The 13,897-nt window shown below is 43.5% G+C and overlaps 2 protein-coding genes and 1 non-coding gene across 3 annotated transcripts in view; all 3 read right to left on the bottom strand.

Annotated features, from left to right (window-relative positions):
• Window positions 1-1,140: 1,140 nt before the first annotated feature.
• Window positions 1,141-7,298, bottom strand: ARL2BP (ADP ribosylation factor like GTPase 2 binding protein). The gene is made up of 6 exons (XM_049786156.1): window positions 7,131-7,298; window positions 6,298-6,359; window positions 4,819-4,925; window positions 2,877-2,962; window positions 2,556-2,652; window positions 1,141-1,865 (listed from the first exon to the last, which is right to left on the bottom strand). Exons 1-6 carry the CDS (start codon window positions 7,166-7,168, stop codon window positions 1,764-1,766), a joined length of 492 nt encoding a protein of 163 aa, XP_049642113.1. The 5' UTR covers window positions 7,169-7,298; the 3' UTR covers window positions 1,141-1,763.
• Window positions 6,674-6,789, bottom strand: LOC126028956 (U5 spliceosomal RNA). The gene has a single exon (XR_007502624.1). It is a non-coding gene; the product is annotated as a U5 spliceosomal RNA (small nuclear RNA).
• Window positions 7,299-10,764: 3,466 nt separating the features above from the next.
• RSPRY1 (ring finger and SPRY domain containing 1) overlaps window positions 10,765-13,897 on the bottom strand; it is a 56,576-nt gene continuing 53,443 nt past the window's right edge. Inside the window, exon 15 of the mRNA XM_049786129.1 lies at window positions 10,765-12,273. Coding sequence (XP_049642086.1) covers window positions 12,177-12,273 — 97 coding nt within the window. The 3' untranslated portion in view covers window positions 10,765-12,176. The remainder of the gene's footprint in view (window positions 12,274-13,897) is intronic.

Below are 13,897 nucleotides of genomic sequence, written 5' to 3'. Positions count from 1 at the left end.
TTACTGCTAATTTCCCTTCTGAACTTGTCCACCTATTTTTTCTCAAGCAGGCAGCACAGCCAACAGGTTTTCATCCAGGGTTTCCATATGCCCACCAGCAATGGGCAGTCATTTACAGAAGCATAAAGGATGGTGAGCCAGGAGAGGAGATGGAAAAAGCTCTATGCTGGCTTGGAAAGACCAGAGTGGTGCTAACCTGGCAGCTGCAGATACTATAAAGAAAGGAAGTTAATCCTTTGCAAGATTGATAGTTCTTACAAAACACCTCATTTTACTATGGTACAGAAGTATTAAATAAGGAACTGGAGCCAAAGCACAGTGTTTAAGGCATTTGTCTTGTAAATGGCTAACCCAGGTTTGATCCCCAGCATCCTACTTGGTCCTCTCGAAGTGATTTTTGAGTATGGAGCCAGGACTAACCCCTGAGCATTGCTGGGTGTGGCCCCCAAACAAAACAAAACAAAATAAAAAGAGACACACTAGTACAGAAAAGCATATCCATGGTACAAAAGTATTTAATATGACATACCAGTACAGAAAGGCATAGTCTAAAGTCATCCTTCAAAATTCCAACAAACCAAGTAAAAAGTTCACACAGAATTAAACAACAACAACAAAAAAAATCAAAGGTACACATTGGGAATTGAATGTTTGTTTTTGAATCCTTCCTCTATGTGACACATTTTTCCAGCCAGAACGGTTTTAGCCAGTGCTGAACTAGGCCAATGTGCACTGATCTGGAGCAGCAGATGGCAGCTGTCTGCTCTCCTATTTGCACGAGATCAGTGGAACACCATCTTGGTAGAAAGTGTTTGACAGGATTGAGGGGAATTGCAGAGTCCTTACCCAATAGATAACCTAAAGAACTGACTTGTACAAGAGGGCTTGTAAGTAAAAATCTGCACCAATACTTAACATGCTATAAGAAAAGGATGCTTAAGTCTAATTCACTTCTGGTGTAAACATCCAGTCCTGGGCACCCAGGACACAGGGAATGCAAACAGAGAATGTATTTCCGCTTTCATAGCACTGACACCCAGAAAGTACGCAGCATAGAATACTTTGAACTTGAAGTGGGTAATCATGGAAGATCCAAGATTTATCCATTAGGACAGCCTGAGTATTCATCTATAAAAACATTTTTCTTATTAATAAACTGCTTGAAAGAGTTCTAGAAACCATGGGTCTACATCACAGCCAGTAGAAGGGATAGTGATACAAGTGATATAAATATACCAAGGAATTAACTTTCATACGGTGTGTTTACATCAAGCACATTTCTCTAAACTGATTACTATAGCCAAGACTAGCTTAGAAGAGCTTCAGAAATCTCAAGACAGGCAGCTGACTTGACTGACGCCCCAGATAAGACTCCCTAAAAATCAAAACCCAACTGAAGCTAAAAGACTTAATCTCTGAGTGGGGTGCTTAGTAGATTCTAAGTGTGCACAAAATAGATGCATGCAAACCTCTGGGTTGGCACTTTGGGGTTCTTCCTTCCACAGTGGGGACCCCCTCACCAGGGGGGATGCTTTTGGACAAGAAGCAGTAGAAGTTCTGCTTCAGCATTATGGAGCACAAAGGGTTTCAGGAGGGCAGGGCCAGGAGGGCCAGGTTGTGTCACTCTGCCCCAGGAATACTTAATGTGTGGAACAGACCCCGGCTTTCCGAGATGTATTCCCTCTGCAGGTACAATTGGAAGCTCTGCTCCCAGATGGCTGAACAGGTGATGTGGAGAAAGAGCCTATGGCCTGCAGTAAAACCTATGGCCGGAGATTGTTCTGGGAAGCTGGGACAGCAGATGATTTGCACAAGGATGTCACCACTAAACCACTGCTTAAGTCCAGGCCCCGGCCTTCTTTCTCCTATACAGAAAAATAAAGAACTTCATGAGATAAAAAAGAGAAAGATGCCTATCCCTGATATCAGAAGGAGGACAGTGAAAGGCTGGACCATCATGGAGCACATGCGGAACAGGGAGGAAATATTTCTGCGTTTTTGTTTTGGACAGGGTCACTCTCAAAAGAAAGTACTTTCTTCACTGAAGAATATTTGTGTTCCTATTGAGAGCCTTTCTCTACCTAACAGAATAAGGCAAAATGAGAGAATTGCCTTTTGGTATTTTTTTTTGGGGAGGGGCCACACCTGGTGGCATTCAGGGGTTACTCCTGACTCTACACTCAGAAAATCGCTCCTGGCAGGCTCGGGGGACCATATGGGATGCCGGGATTTGATCTACTAACTGTTCTGGATCAGCTGCATTCAAGGCAAACCCTCTGCTGCTGTGCTATCTCTCTGACCCCTAAAAAATGTTTTTTTAAGAGATTCCAAATACCTGGAAACTATTTTACCCAAACAGGAAAAATAATGTAACTTTGTGGTCAGAACCCAGGCTTAAGACTGGCTGAGGACAATGGCTCACTCCCCTGATGCCTTGCTAGTTACTACTGGTCGGTGTCTGGGAAGAGGTATGGAAAGGGTTCTGGGAGTGATAGTTTGCTTTGGAATATTCTCAGTGATGCAAGGTAGATTTAGGACAGGCAAGAGTGACTTACAGCTCTGTAGTCCAGAAACATTTCTTTGAAAGCCAGAAAATCTGTAAATGTAAGCAGCATGTCGAATATGTCACCAGAGACTTCATCTTTATGGTGCCTGTGAAGGGAAAAGCTGGCTGCTGTGCAAATGACAAAACCCTAATTTCTGCCACACCACATTCCAAAGTTCTGAGGGTCCCACTCAACTCTAGCCATCAAGGGAGCCTAGTTTTGGTGGCTCATGCACTGCGAAATTTAAAAAAAAGTCCTTGTGAGGAGGAAGAGGAAGAGGGGAAGGGTAAAAGGCCCAATCACCACTTTCCAGGGCCAAGTGTCACTCACTGTAATGTTGTTGTGAACGCTGCCATGTTGAATCCCGGAATCCGCTCCAGCAGCTGCTCTTCAATATACTTTTCTATCAAGGAAATCTAAGTGTGGAAAGATCTTGGGTGAGAATACACTTCAGCAAAACAGGAACTTCTTTATAGAAAGGCTGTGCTACATGCTTCAGAAATGTACTATTCTGTGCCAAGATCTTTGCTGAGTGCAAGGGGAAAGACACCAAAGAGAACCAAAGACAACTCCAGCCAGAGGAGCACACTTGGCCAGCCTCCCCTTTGGGCAAGTGTCCATAGACAATTCAAGAGCAATGAATGCTCATAGGTAGGCAGCCAGAGCAGCTCCTGTTCGACCACCCTAAACAGGCAATGAAGAAAGAAATGGGTACTTTTTTTTTTTAATCTGGGTAAATAGAATTTGGGCAAAAAAGAACATAAAAAACAACATACAATCAGGGACAATCATAGATTCCTTAGGAAGCTGGAGGGTACTTTCATCCACTCTGCTCTTCTGTGTTAAAAGTCATGGAGGTTGGAGTCAGAGACATAGTACCAGTAGTCAGGGCATTTGCTTGGATGCAAGTTGCCTAGGTTCGATCCCTGGCACCTCATTTGGTCCCTCAAATTCACTAGGAGTGACCTCTGAGCAGAGTAAGGAGTAACCCCTGAGAATCAATGAGTGTAGCTCCCACAAACAACTAAGTAAAAAAATTAATGTAGGTGTACACCTATCCTCAACAGATGAACTCTTCTATGAGGGTCTGAGGGTTAGTGGAAAAACCAAGGATCAAAGTTGAGATTCCAGAGTTCAAGTCTTTGGTCAGTAATTTATTTTGTGCTCCCCTCCCCCAATAAAAAGCTTTTCCTTTTGGACAGGAAACAGGATTTATTGGAGACTGGGAGCATGGGAGTGTGTCAGGGACTCAGCAGAGGTAGCTAAGAGGATTGAAGGAAATCGGTGCCTCCCCACCAAGTTCATGATCTTGATCTGTCTTCTCTTAACAGTCCTGAAAAGGTAAATGGATTATGTAGTAAGGAGTTTCCCAAACTTACTTGGCCTTCTGTTTTTTTTCAGGGTCTCCCTGGAAATCTACCTTAAGCAAACAAAAAGAGAGTTCTCTACTCTAATTCCACCTAATGCCCCCCTCTCCCCATCATTTCAGTGCTCCCAGTGATGTAAACCTTAGTAAAAAGGTCAAAATATACAAACATGGGGCCGGAGTGGTGGTGCAAGTGGTAAAACATCTGCCTTGCCTGCACTAGCCTAGAATGGACCGTGGTTCAATCTCCCGACATCTCATATGGTCCCCCAAGCCAAGAGCGATTTCTGAGCGCATAGCCAGGAGTAACCCCTGAGCGTCACTGGATGTGGGCCCCCCCCAAATATATATGCAAACATAACATCTGGGGAACCCATATACTGTATAACTGACAACAGAATTACGATAAAGACAAATATCTTTTTAGGGGAGATTTAGGGAGAAACAGCCAAGTGTGAGGCCAGCGTGTTAACTACTATTCATGGTCTCTCTGACCTCAAGCCAAAGGTCTTTTAAAAAAGATGTTGATAAAATCATCAAATGTTTAAAAAACGGGCCCGGAGGGATAGCACAGTGGCGTTTGCCTTGCAAGTAGCTGATCCAGGACCAAAGGTGGTTGGTTCGAATCCCGGTGTCCCATATGGTCCCCCGTGCCTGCCAGGAGCTATTTCTGAGCAGACAGCCAGAAGTAACCCCTGAGCAACGCTGGGTGTGGCCCCCCCCCCAAAAAAAAGTTTAAAAACTAGATTCAAGAACTTGGAGAGAGGGAAATGACAGATGAAGAAAACTTCAATTAGAATTCCAGGCTCTACTGTTTGCAGATTTAAACACTGGAGAAAATTCCAACAACTTTGAAACCAAATTTGATGGAAAGAAGTCCTGATTTCCGGTTAGGAATCCACTTACATATTCATTAAAAATAGGCGTGTAGGTGAGTTTGTTCTCTTCTGTGTCTTCAAACTCCTGGTAGTACTTATCCATAAAATTTCTTTGTAATAATTGGAACTCATCATCTGAATGACAATGGGAAAAATTGATCATTTCTTTTGTTACCGCCACATCCTGTTGGCTTGTGCCTTTAATTTCTAAAGTAATACCATATAAGCATTTTTTTTTCTGTTTCTCAGAAAATTTAGATGATTTGGGGCCAGAGCAATAGCACAGTGGTAGGGCATTTGCCTTGCATGTGGCTGAACAGGAGACACCCTGGTTTGATCCCTGTATCCCATCCCATATGGTCTTCTGAGCCTGGCAGGAGTGATTTCTGAGTGCAGAGCCAGGAGTAACTCCTGAGCACTGCTGGGTGTGGCCCACCTTCCACCCCCCCCCAAAAAAAAAGAAAATTTAGACAATAGTTATCTTTTTCTCAATTTTAGCTGGTTTGTTTTCCTCTCTCTCACCATCTGTCTTAAAACTTAAGTATCTGTTACTGCTTCTCTATTACTTAATATGGATTATGGGTGTAAACCATGGGTAAGAACTCAGGATTCAGTAAAATCCAGAGACTTTAGTCTGACACCCTGTTGCCTTATGGACACATTCACTATGTTTTTAGGCATGAAGATGTCAATGCTCAAAAGTCTGCATTTTCAGAAGTATTGCTAAGAGCTTGGCAACTTCAAGTTATCTGTTACTTGAATAAGTCCTACTAAAGGCCTGGGAATCTATGACCAGTAGTTGTTTTAAAGATTATCAGGCTGTTAGCTTCTAAGACAAATTACAGTAAACCAGAATATTACATAGTGATACAGTAAAGTTGTATGTATGTTTCTGTCACTTAAAAAAGGTTGGAGTGAGGGGCTGGGTGGTGGCGCTAAAGGTAAGGTGCCTGCCTTGCCTGCGCTGGCCTTGGACGGACCGCGGTTCGATCCCCCGGTGTCCCATATGGTCCCCCAAGCCAGGAGCAACTTCTGAGCACATAGCCAGGAGTAACCCCTGAGCGTTACCGGGTGTGGCCCAAAAACCAAAAACCAAAAAAAAAAAAAAAAAAAAAGGTTGGAGTGATAGCACAGCAGGTAGGGCATTTGCATCCCAGTTGGTCCTCCAAGCCTGCCAGGAGACTAAGCAGAGCCAGGAGTAACCCCAGAGCCCAGTTGTGTGTGGCCCACAACCAAACCAAACAATCACAAAAAAAGGAGCTTTCAAGGTAAGAATTGAGAATGAGGGCCCGGAGAGATAGCACAGCGGCGTTTGCCTTGCAAGCAGCCAATCCAGGACCAAAGGTGGTTGGTTCGAATCCCGGTGTCCCATATGGTCCCCCGTGCCTGCCAGGAGCTATTTCTGAGCAGACAGCCAGGAGTAATCCCTGAGCACCGCCGGGTGTGCCCCTCCCCCCCAAAAAAAGAATTGAGAATGAAAGAAAGCACAGGCCAAGTGAAAACTTACCCATGATAATGTCCTCTAAATACCCAACTACTGCATCAAATTCTGCATCAGAGGTGGAAGAGCTGGAAAACAGGTCCAGATTAGTTGCTATTTCACGTTAGTTAAAGAAAAAAAAAAAAATCAACATGCATGAGACTAAAAGGAGAGCAGAACAACGTCTCCAAGCCCAGCAGCTCCAGCAAAGCAGAACGCTGGGGTTTCTAGTCCTGCCATTCCAAACACAAGGCAAATACTGGACAGATGGGGTAACATCAAGGTGGAAGGCGATGTGACAACTTTAAGAAAAATCCAGGCAGGAGAAAATGACAAAGGATGCAAATGAAAGGGCTTCAAGGCGCGCCTGGGATCCTCGACATTTCTTTTTTTATTCTTTTTTAGCCTTGCTAGAGCGAGGCCTGAAAAAATTGGTTCAAACTTCAGAATTGCTCCTCTCCACGGAAATCTTTAGTAAAAGGCGAAAGTTGTAAGCGATCTGAAGAGAAACCAGAGTATATACATTGACTTAGCTGCAGGTTCAGCTGCAGGCTCTACTCACCGCACCTGAAGGCGGGAGAGACTGGATCGGGGTGTTGGGGGGATCAGACCTCGCGTCCCGAGGGGCGAAGGCGAGAAAGGCCACAGGCCAGGCCGGTCGAGGGTCGCCTGACCCCTGGCCAGCTAGACCCGCCTGGCCTGGCCCAGGACTACGGCTTAGGAGAGACGAAGGGTTGCAATGGGGACGTTGATGGCCCTTCCCCAAGACCGAGGGCGAAGCCTGGGGGACTCCTCACCCCAATCTTTCCCACCTCCACGCTGCCCCTGGATGCTCCCAATCCCCCGCCGCCCGCACTCACAAGGACAGCGCGAAGTTCTCTTCCTCCAGGGCGTCCATCGCCGCCACCACGGCCGCATCCACCGCCCCGCGCCGGTGGGCGGCAGACTGCGCTCAGCTAGGCCGAGCCCCTACCGGCATCTGGAAGCCTCGCTGGCTCCTCACTGAGTCCCCCCCGGCGTCGGTTACCGACCCCGGACAGGACGCCACGCCACGCCTCCCGTCACCCTGGCGACCGCGACTCCTTCCGCCGCCCTGCGGACCCGACGACCAATCACAGGCGGGACAAAAAGAGGGAGAGGAAGTGAGGCAAAGGATGGAGCTTAGCCCAGGGGAGGTTGGGCCCCAGCCAGCCGGCCCTGAGAGGGGCGCAGAGACGTGGCCCAAATGCCTTGTGGCCATTGAATCTCACACAGCTATTTAGAGAGTAAAAAATGCAAGTGTTCAGCTTCTTCAGTTGAAAGTTGGGGATAAATGAACAGCTTTAGGAGATTGAATAGTTTAAGGCAGGGTTTAAGAACCCTGGAACTTGTCAGTCTTGATAAGCTTAGTTTTTCTTTTTTGTGGTTTTTGGGTTACTCCTGGCTTCACGCTCAGAAATCGCTCCTGGCAGGCTCAGGGGACCGTATGGGATGCCGGGATTCGAACGACCGTTCTTCTGCATGCAAGGCAAATGCCTCACCTCCATGCTATCTCTCTGGCCCAAGCTCAGTTTTTCAAACAAGATCTGGCTGATGTCTTATTTGCAAGGCAGTTACTCCCTCTTGTGGAAAGTAGGCCTCAGTACAATAGGATATTCACATCTATCTATCATAAAATAGTATTTTATTTTGAATCTGACCTGGTGAAAGTTGAATCACTTTGAACAATGCACAGGATGAAAAGTTTTCTGTTTCATGCAGAAGGTCGGTGGTTCGAATCCCGGCATCCCATATGGTTCCCTGTGCCTACCAGGGGCGATTTCTGAGCATAGAGCCAGTAGTAATCCCTGAGCGCTGCCAAGTGTGACCCAAAAACAAAAACAAACAAAAAGTTTCCTGTCAAATTTTGCAAAAGGGCTTTAGAGAGTTGACTTCACAATTAGATCACTAGACATTATAGGATGGAGCAAATGTATGGCACATTATTTACAGGGATTTTGAGTATGGTTTAGGTTGATTTGGAACATCTTTTAATATGAAATAGCTGGGGCTGGAGGGATAGCACAGCGGTAGGGCTTTTGCCTTGCAAGCTGCTGATTGATCCCTGACATCCCATATGGTCCACCGAGCCAGCCAGGAGTGATTTCCGAGCCCAGAGCACGGATAACCCCTGAGCGCCGCTGGGTGTGACTCAAAAACTAAGATATATATAAGATATATATATCTTTTTATATATATATATATATATATATATATATATATATATATATATCCTTTAGTGGAATATGTTGTTTAAAAAATACAATTATATAGCCACAAATTTATTATTCTACTTAGCAACAATTAGAAGGCAGACACAAAAAAATAACGTTTACAGGATCAACTTTCACTTAAATCAAGCACTCCTCACTTAGCCCAATGAAAACTTAGCAAATTTCCTAATGACCTACTTTTCTCTATAAACTGCACTATTTCTTCTGAACTAAAGAAATGTGTCCACTCGATTGCTGCATCATATATGGAATCTAGGAGGAGGAACTTGTTTTTTTTTCTGCTACTACAAGCCACTAAAAACATATTGACTTAGCAGAGTAAGAGGAAACCCAAAATATCATTAAATAATTGAAGCTGCTGGGCATGCCCCCCAAACCAGTAGACAAAAATTAAAGCTTTATACATTGGTGAATAGTTAAAAATTTTTCTACTCGAGGTCAGTATGATGAGTGAGTAGGGCTCTTGTCTTGCCCTACGAGGTTTGATCCCTGGTATCCCAATGTGGCTCTCCAAGCACTTCCAGGAGTGATTTCTGAGCACAGAGCAGGAGTAACCCTGAGTACCTCAGAGAAACCAAACAAACTTTTTATTCAAAATATCCAGTGACGAGGGCCACAGCGATAGCACAATGGTAGGGCATTTGCCTTGCACACGGCCAACCCAGGACAGACCCAGGTTTGATCCCCAGCATCCCATATGGTCCCCTGAGCCTGCCAGGAGTGATTTCTGAGTGCAGAGCCAGGAGTAACCTGAGTGCTGCCAGGTGTGGCTTAAAAACAAAAACAAAAACAAAAATCAGTGACTTAAAAAACAGTATTGTAAGCTCCACTTTTCTGCAAGTTGAGTGGATGTTTCACTTTCAGTAAGCACAGCTGAAGTGGAGCTAGAGGGGTCTCTTCCAAGGCTGGCTTTGGGCAAGAACAGGCCAGGAGACAGGAGTAAGAAGGTCTAAATTTTCATCTATGTACATTTTTTTTTTTTTTTTGGTTTTTGGGTCACACCCGACAGTGCTCAGGGATCACTCCTGGCTCTATGCTCAGAAATCGCTCCTGGCAGGCTCAGGAGACCATATGGAATGCTGGGATTCGAACCACCGACCTTCTGCATGCAAGGCAAACGCCCTGCCTCTATGCTATCTCTCCAGCCCCTTCTGTGCACATCTATGCACATCTTGAAAAGAATGTTTTAGTTTATCTTGCACCAGGATGCAGGGTTCAAGAGAAAATACATGGAGAGAAAGGAATGGAAACTACCAGTAACTTAGGGACTAGAACATGTCACAGTATAAACCTACTTCATTCTATCCGGCAAAGTTTAGTCCACCTAGACTTAAAGGAAGTTAAATAAACTTCATTTCTCGTAGAAAGAGAGGACAGTTTTCAGGAGCAATCCTGTAGTCTCAGTCAATGAATTTTTGGGCTAATTTTGGGAAGCTTTTGGGTCACACATAGCCAGTGCTCAGGGGTCATTCCTGGCATTGTTTGGAGGATCTTTATGTTGTGCCTCAAATCAAACCAAGGTCACCAGTTTGCAAGGCCAACATTATAGCCCTTGTACTAACTTCCAGGCACTCCCTGCCCCCAACACATTCTGTCAACTAAATTCCTATCCTCTAAGCTATTGGAGTTTCAACATCATACACAGAAACCCACTGAGCTTCTTTTCTCCTGATTGCCTTGGCTTAGAATGTTGTGTTCATTTAGCTACTCAAATCTAGAAACTTACCCTTAGTCTTTCTGCCTGGCCATATCATCTTCTACCTTTAAGTTGTTTTTTTTTTTTAAATTTAATAAGGGCCACATCTGGCAGTGCTGGAGTAGGGTAAAGTACATACTGCTGGGCATCAAACATGTTATGTTTGATGTTATCTTTCTTGAACTATCTCCTTTAAATTTGCACTAATTTTAATGAGGTTTCTGGGGTCCCCATCTAGATTCCCTTCACTCTTACTCATGGCACCCTATTCTTTTCTTTCAGGGCACTGAAAACATAACACAACAAAGAAATATTGTCTGTTTCCTACCAACAGACAAAATTTAAGTACAAGTGTTTCCTGTGCCACAGCACAGGCAGAATTTTTGAAACATATTAGATGCTCAATAAAAACTTGCAGTTTGAAAAAGTGCTTAACCTTGCTTCATATTACTAATACTTGATTTTCTCCAGCACCGGAAAACAGCTTTTAAATTAGAATATAAAGTCTTAGAATCTTAGCAGAAGGCATCAATGAAAGCTGTAAAATCTTAGTCAAAAAAGGCAACAAATGTTTTATTCTTCAATGCAAATTACCATATTCACCACAAGCTAAAGAAGAGAACATATATATTATAATTTTTCTTTGTACTTATGGAAGACTAACAACATGGAAAAATATCCAGCACCCCAACAAGTACAGCCAGGAAGAAAATCAGTTTGTAATAGAATGGTTTAATGAACTACAAATAAGGAAGGGTGGGAAAATAAGAAAAAGTGTGCATTGAGCTTAAGACACTGTAAAACTCAGAAGACATATTTACTATTCAAGTATAAACTCAGTAAGGACTTGGCATCAATTGAAAGGCAGCTGCTGAGGTACACCATTATAAAATAAGTCCTATGAATTTACAATTCTACCTTCCAATTTTCTGGGAGAAAAAAAACCTCTTGAAGGTCTTCACCAGAGACCCTGAGAGGGCTAATACTTTTGATGAAGACATTATCAACAATTCATGACTGAATTGACTATTCAAAAACATGTATTTATTGAAAACAATAGGAATATGTGCTCTCAGACTGTTTTCTAAGAGTTTTTTTTTTTTTGAGACTATTAGTTCAAGAGTTTGAAAGTATTATTTCCCAAAACAATACTGATCAAAAAAATTTTTAACAAAAAACAAAAACCTGATTTGATGGTACCTTAAAAATACCCTAAATACCAATTTTCTTCCGTCTAATATTGCAATTAAGAACCCCACCTGCAATATCATAACATTTCTTCTTCACAAAATATGGGTACTGGCATTGAATAAAAACACCATGAATGTGAAAATACCACCAACTTCTGCAGTTAAAAAAAAACATTCTTTGGAATCACTGAAATATAAAAAATTTGGGTTTTCTTCTATAGTCTGTGCACTTTCTTTCAGACCTGTGTTGCTTGTAGTACTGACCTCTGTGATTCTTGATTAATAGATTCAAGGCTCGCAGTGCAATCTGTGCTAACACAGGTGTCTTCTCTGACCATAGGAAGTATGCAGAACCCAGAAATGTTGTCATCATTTCTCCATAATGACTTTGCCCAAAATAAAAACATCAGACTATGACACAAAACATCCTGTGTTAAACAACCAAATGAACCCAACGTGGAGAATTCAGGTGTGGTCCAGCACTCAGGAGGACAGTCCCCAACTGTTTTTTCATGGAAGTACCATAGGCCTTTTAGTTAGCATTCAGCTTTCCTTGGCCTTAAAAGGAATTTTTCAGGGCTGGTAAGTTGGGTTAGATTCTAAAAGAATTTGTCTTTGACAGACTACCATTTTTTTTTAGCATAAAATCTGGGCATGGCTATACGTTTCGATGTGCATACAACTGATTAGAGAATTTTTCCTTTGTTTTTCTTTTCAGCATTGGCTGGAATTGAGTAGAAATAAGTCCATGATGCTGCATCACGTGTGTCATGAAATATGAGAAATCTGTCTGACTCTAGTTACTATTTCTTTACGACACAATGGGCAGGTCTCCAACTGCAAGGCACAATCCATGCACAGGTCACTGAGGAGAAAGATATAAAGACAGATTAATGCCTCTAAGGTCAAATTGTTGCCTGTTCTCAATCTTAAATTATATTGAAAGGGTAACACACATGACTAAAAAAAAAACCACTTAAATATAGAAATAAGAATGTTTCCCTACTTCTGATCCTTACCCTATTTATTTTTTGGGAGGGGGGTGGCACACCTAGCGGTTACTCCTGGCAGGCTCAGGGGACCACATGGGATGTTGGGGATTGAACCCAGGTTGGCCACGTGCAAGGCAAACACGCTACCTGCTGTGCTCAGGCCCAGCTTGCAGAAGAATCTTTTTAGTTCTGGTGCTTATCAGGTTTTATAGTACTCAAATATGCCTGTGGTATAGCCAGAAATCACTCTGCAGTGCTAAGGACTACAGAAAATACAGCTGCCAAGGTCTTAGATCCATACTTGTGCAGTACCTGGGATCTGAACTTATGACTACATGCACTGTAAGATTGATGTTCTAAAGACAATCATGGGCCGTTTTCAAAGGGTCCAGGTAAGTCTATGGATTAGGGGAAAGTTGTCATGGTTTATAAGACTGAGGTCTTCCTTTCTTCTGTGAATATCTTGTTTATATAAAAGATTTCTTAGGGCCTGGGAGATAGTGGCCAACTTAGGTTTGATTCCTATTAGTATGTGGCCTCTGGAACATTCCCAGGAATATCCCTCAGACCCCTCTGTTTACAACACTGATCCAACAGCATTACTCTGCATTTTTCAGCAAGTGTATGAAAATTAAGCACTCTTTCTAGGTAACCAATCTGTGACCAGTCCCACTGTTTAGCCTGGGACCACCCACCAGTACCACCACTGGAAGGATATAATGCCATACATTGTATCTGGACAGGGAACCCTATAGGTACTATGAACATCTTTGATGGCCTGAGCAGTGATATGAATGTTCTTTCAGTGATCAGGAGGCCTAAATAGCCCAATGAAGACACTTGATCAAATGGACCAGAAAATCAATGCAGGATAAAATGCTGTGGATCCTCAGGCCATCCAGGTGGTGCTGGGGGCCATCAAGGGAACCATATATTGCCAAGAATCAAACCTGAATCATGGTAGGCATGTGCCTGAATTCAGCGATATCTCCCAGTTCCTTCAAAATATTCTTTCTTAGGGTGAGGGATAGGGTGGAAATATAGGTAACACTCACTGGGACTCAGGGCTTAACCCTAGTTCTGTGCTCAGGGATCATTCCTGAAGGTGCTCGGGGGACTGATTGCCGTGTCAGGAATCTAACCAGAATTGCTCGGTACAAGGCAAACAAGTGTCTTCATCCCTGTACTATCCCTGGCCCTCCTGAGTGTTCTTAGAGTAAACCTGAAGCTTTGACTCTTGTTTTGCATGATTTTTTTAAATTTTCTTTTTTGGTTTTTGGGCCACATCCGGTGACATTCAGGGGTTACTTCTGGCTATGCACTCAGAAATCGCTCCTGGCTTGGGGGACCATATGGGATACTAGGGGATCGAACTGTCCTAGGTTAGCTGTGTACAAGGCAAATGCCTTGCCACTTGCGTCACCGCTCCGGCCTCTGTTTTGCATGATTTTACAGGGTCTCTGGATCAAGTGAAAAGCAAATCACTGGGGCCAGTGA

Source organism: Suncus etruscus, chromosome 14 (assembly GCF_024139225.1).
Source record: "Suncus etruscus isolate mSunEtr1 chromosome 14, mSunEtr1.pri.cur, whole genome shotgun sequence".
Lineage (NCBI taxonomy): Eukaryota > Metazoa > Chordata > Mammalia > Eulipotyphla > Soricidae > Suncus > Suncus etruscus.
This window is presented reverse-complemented; position numbering and strand designations above follow the sequence as displayed.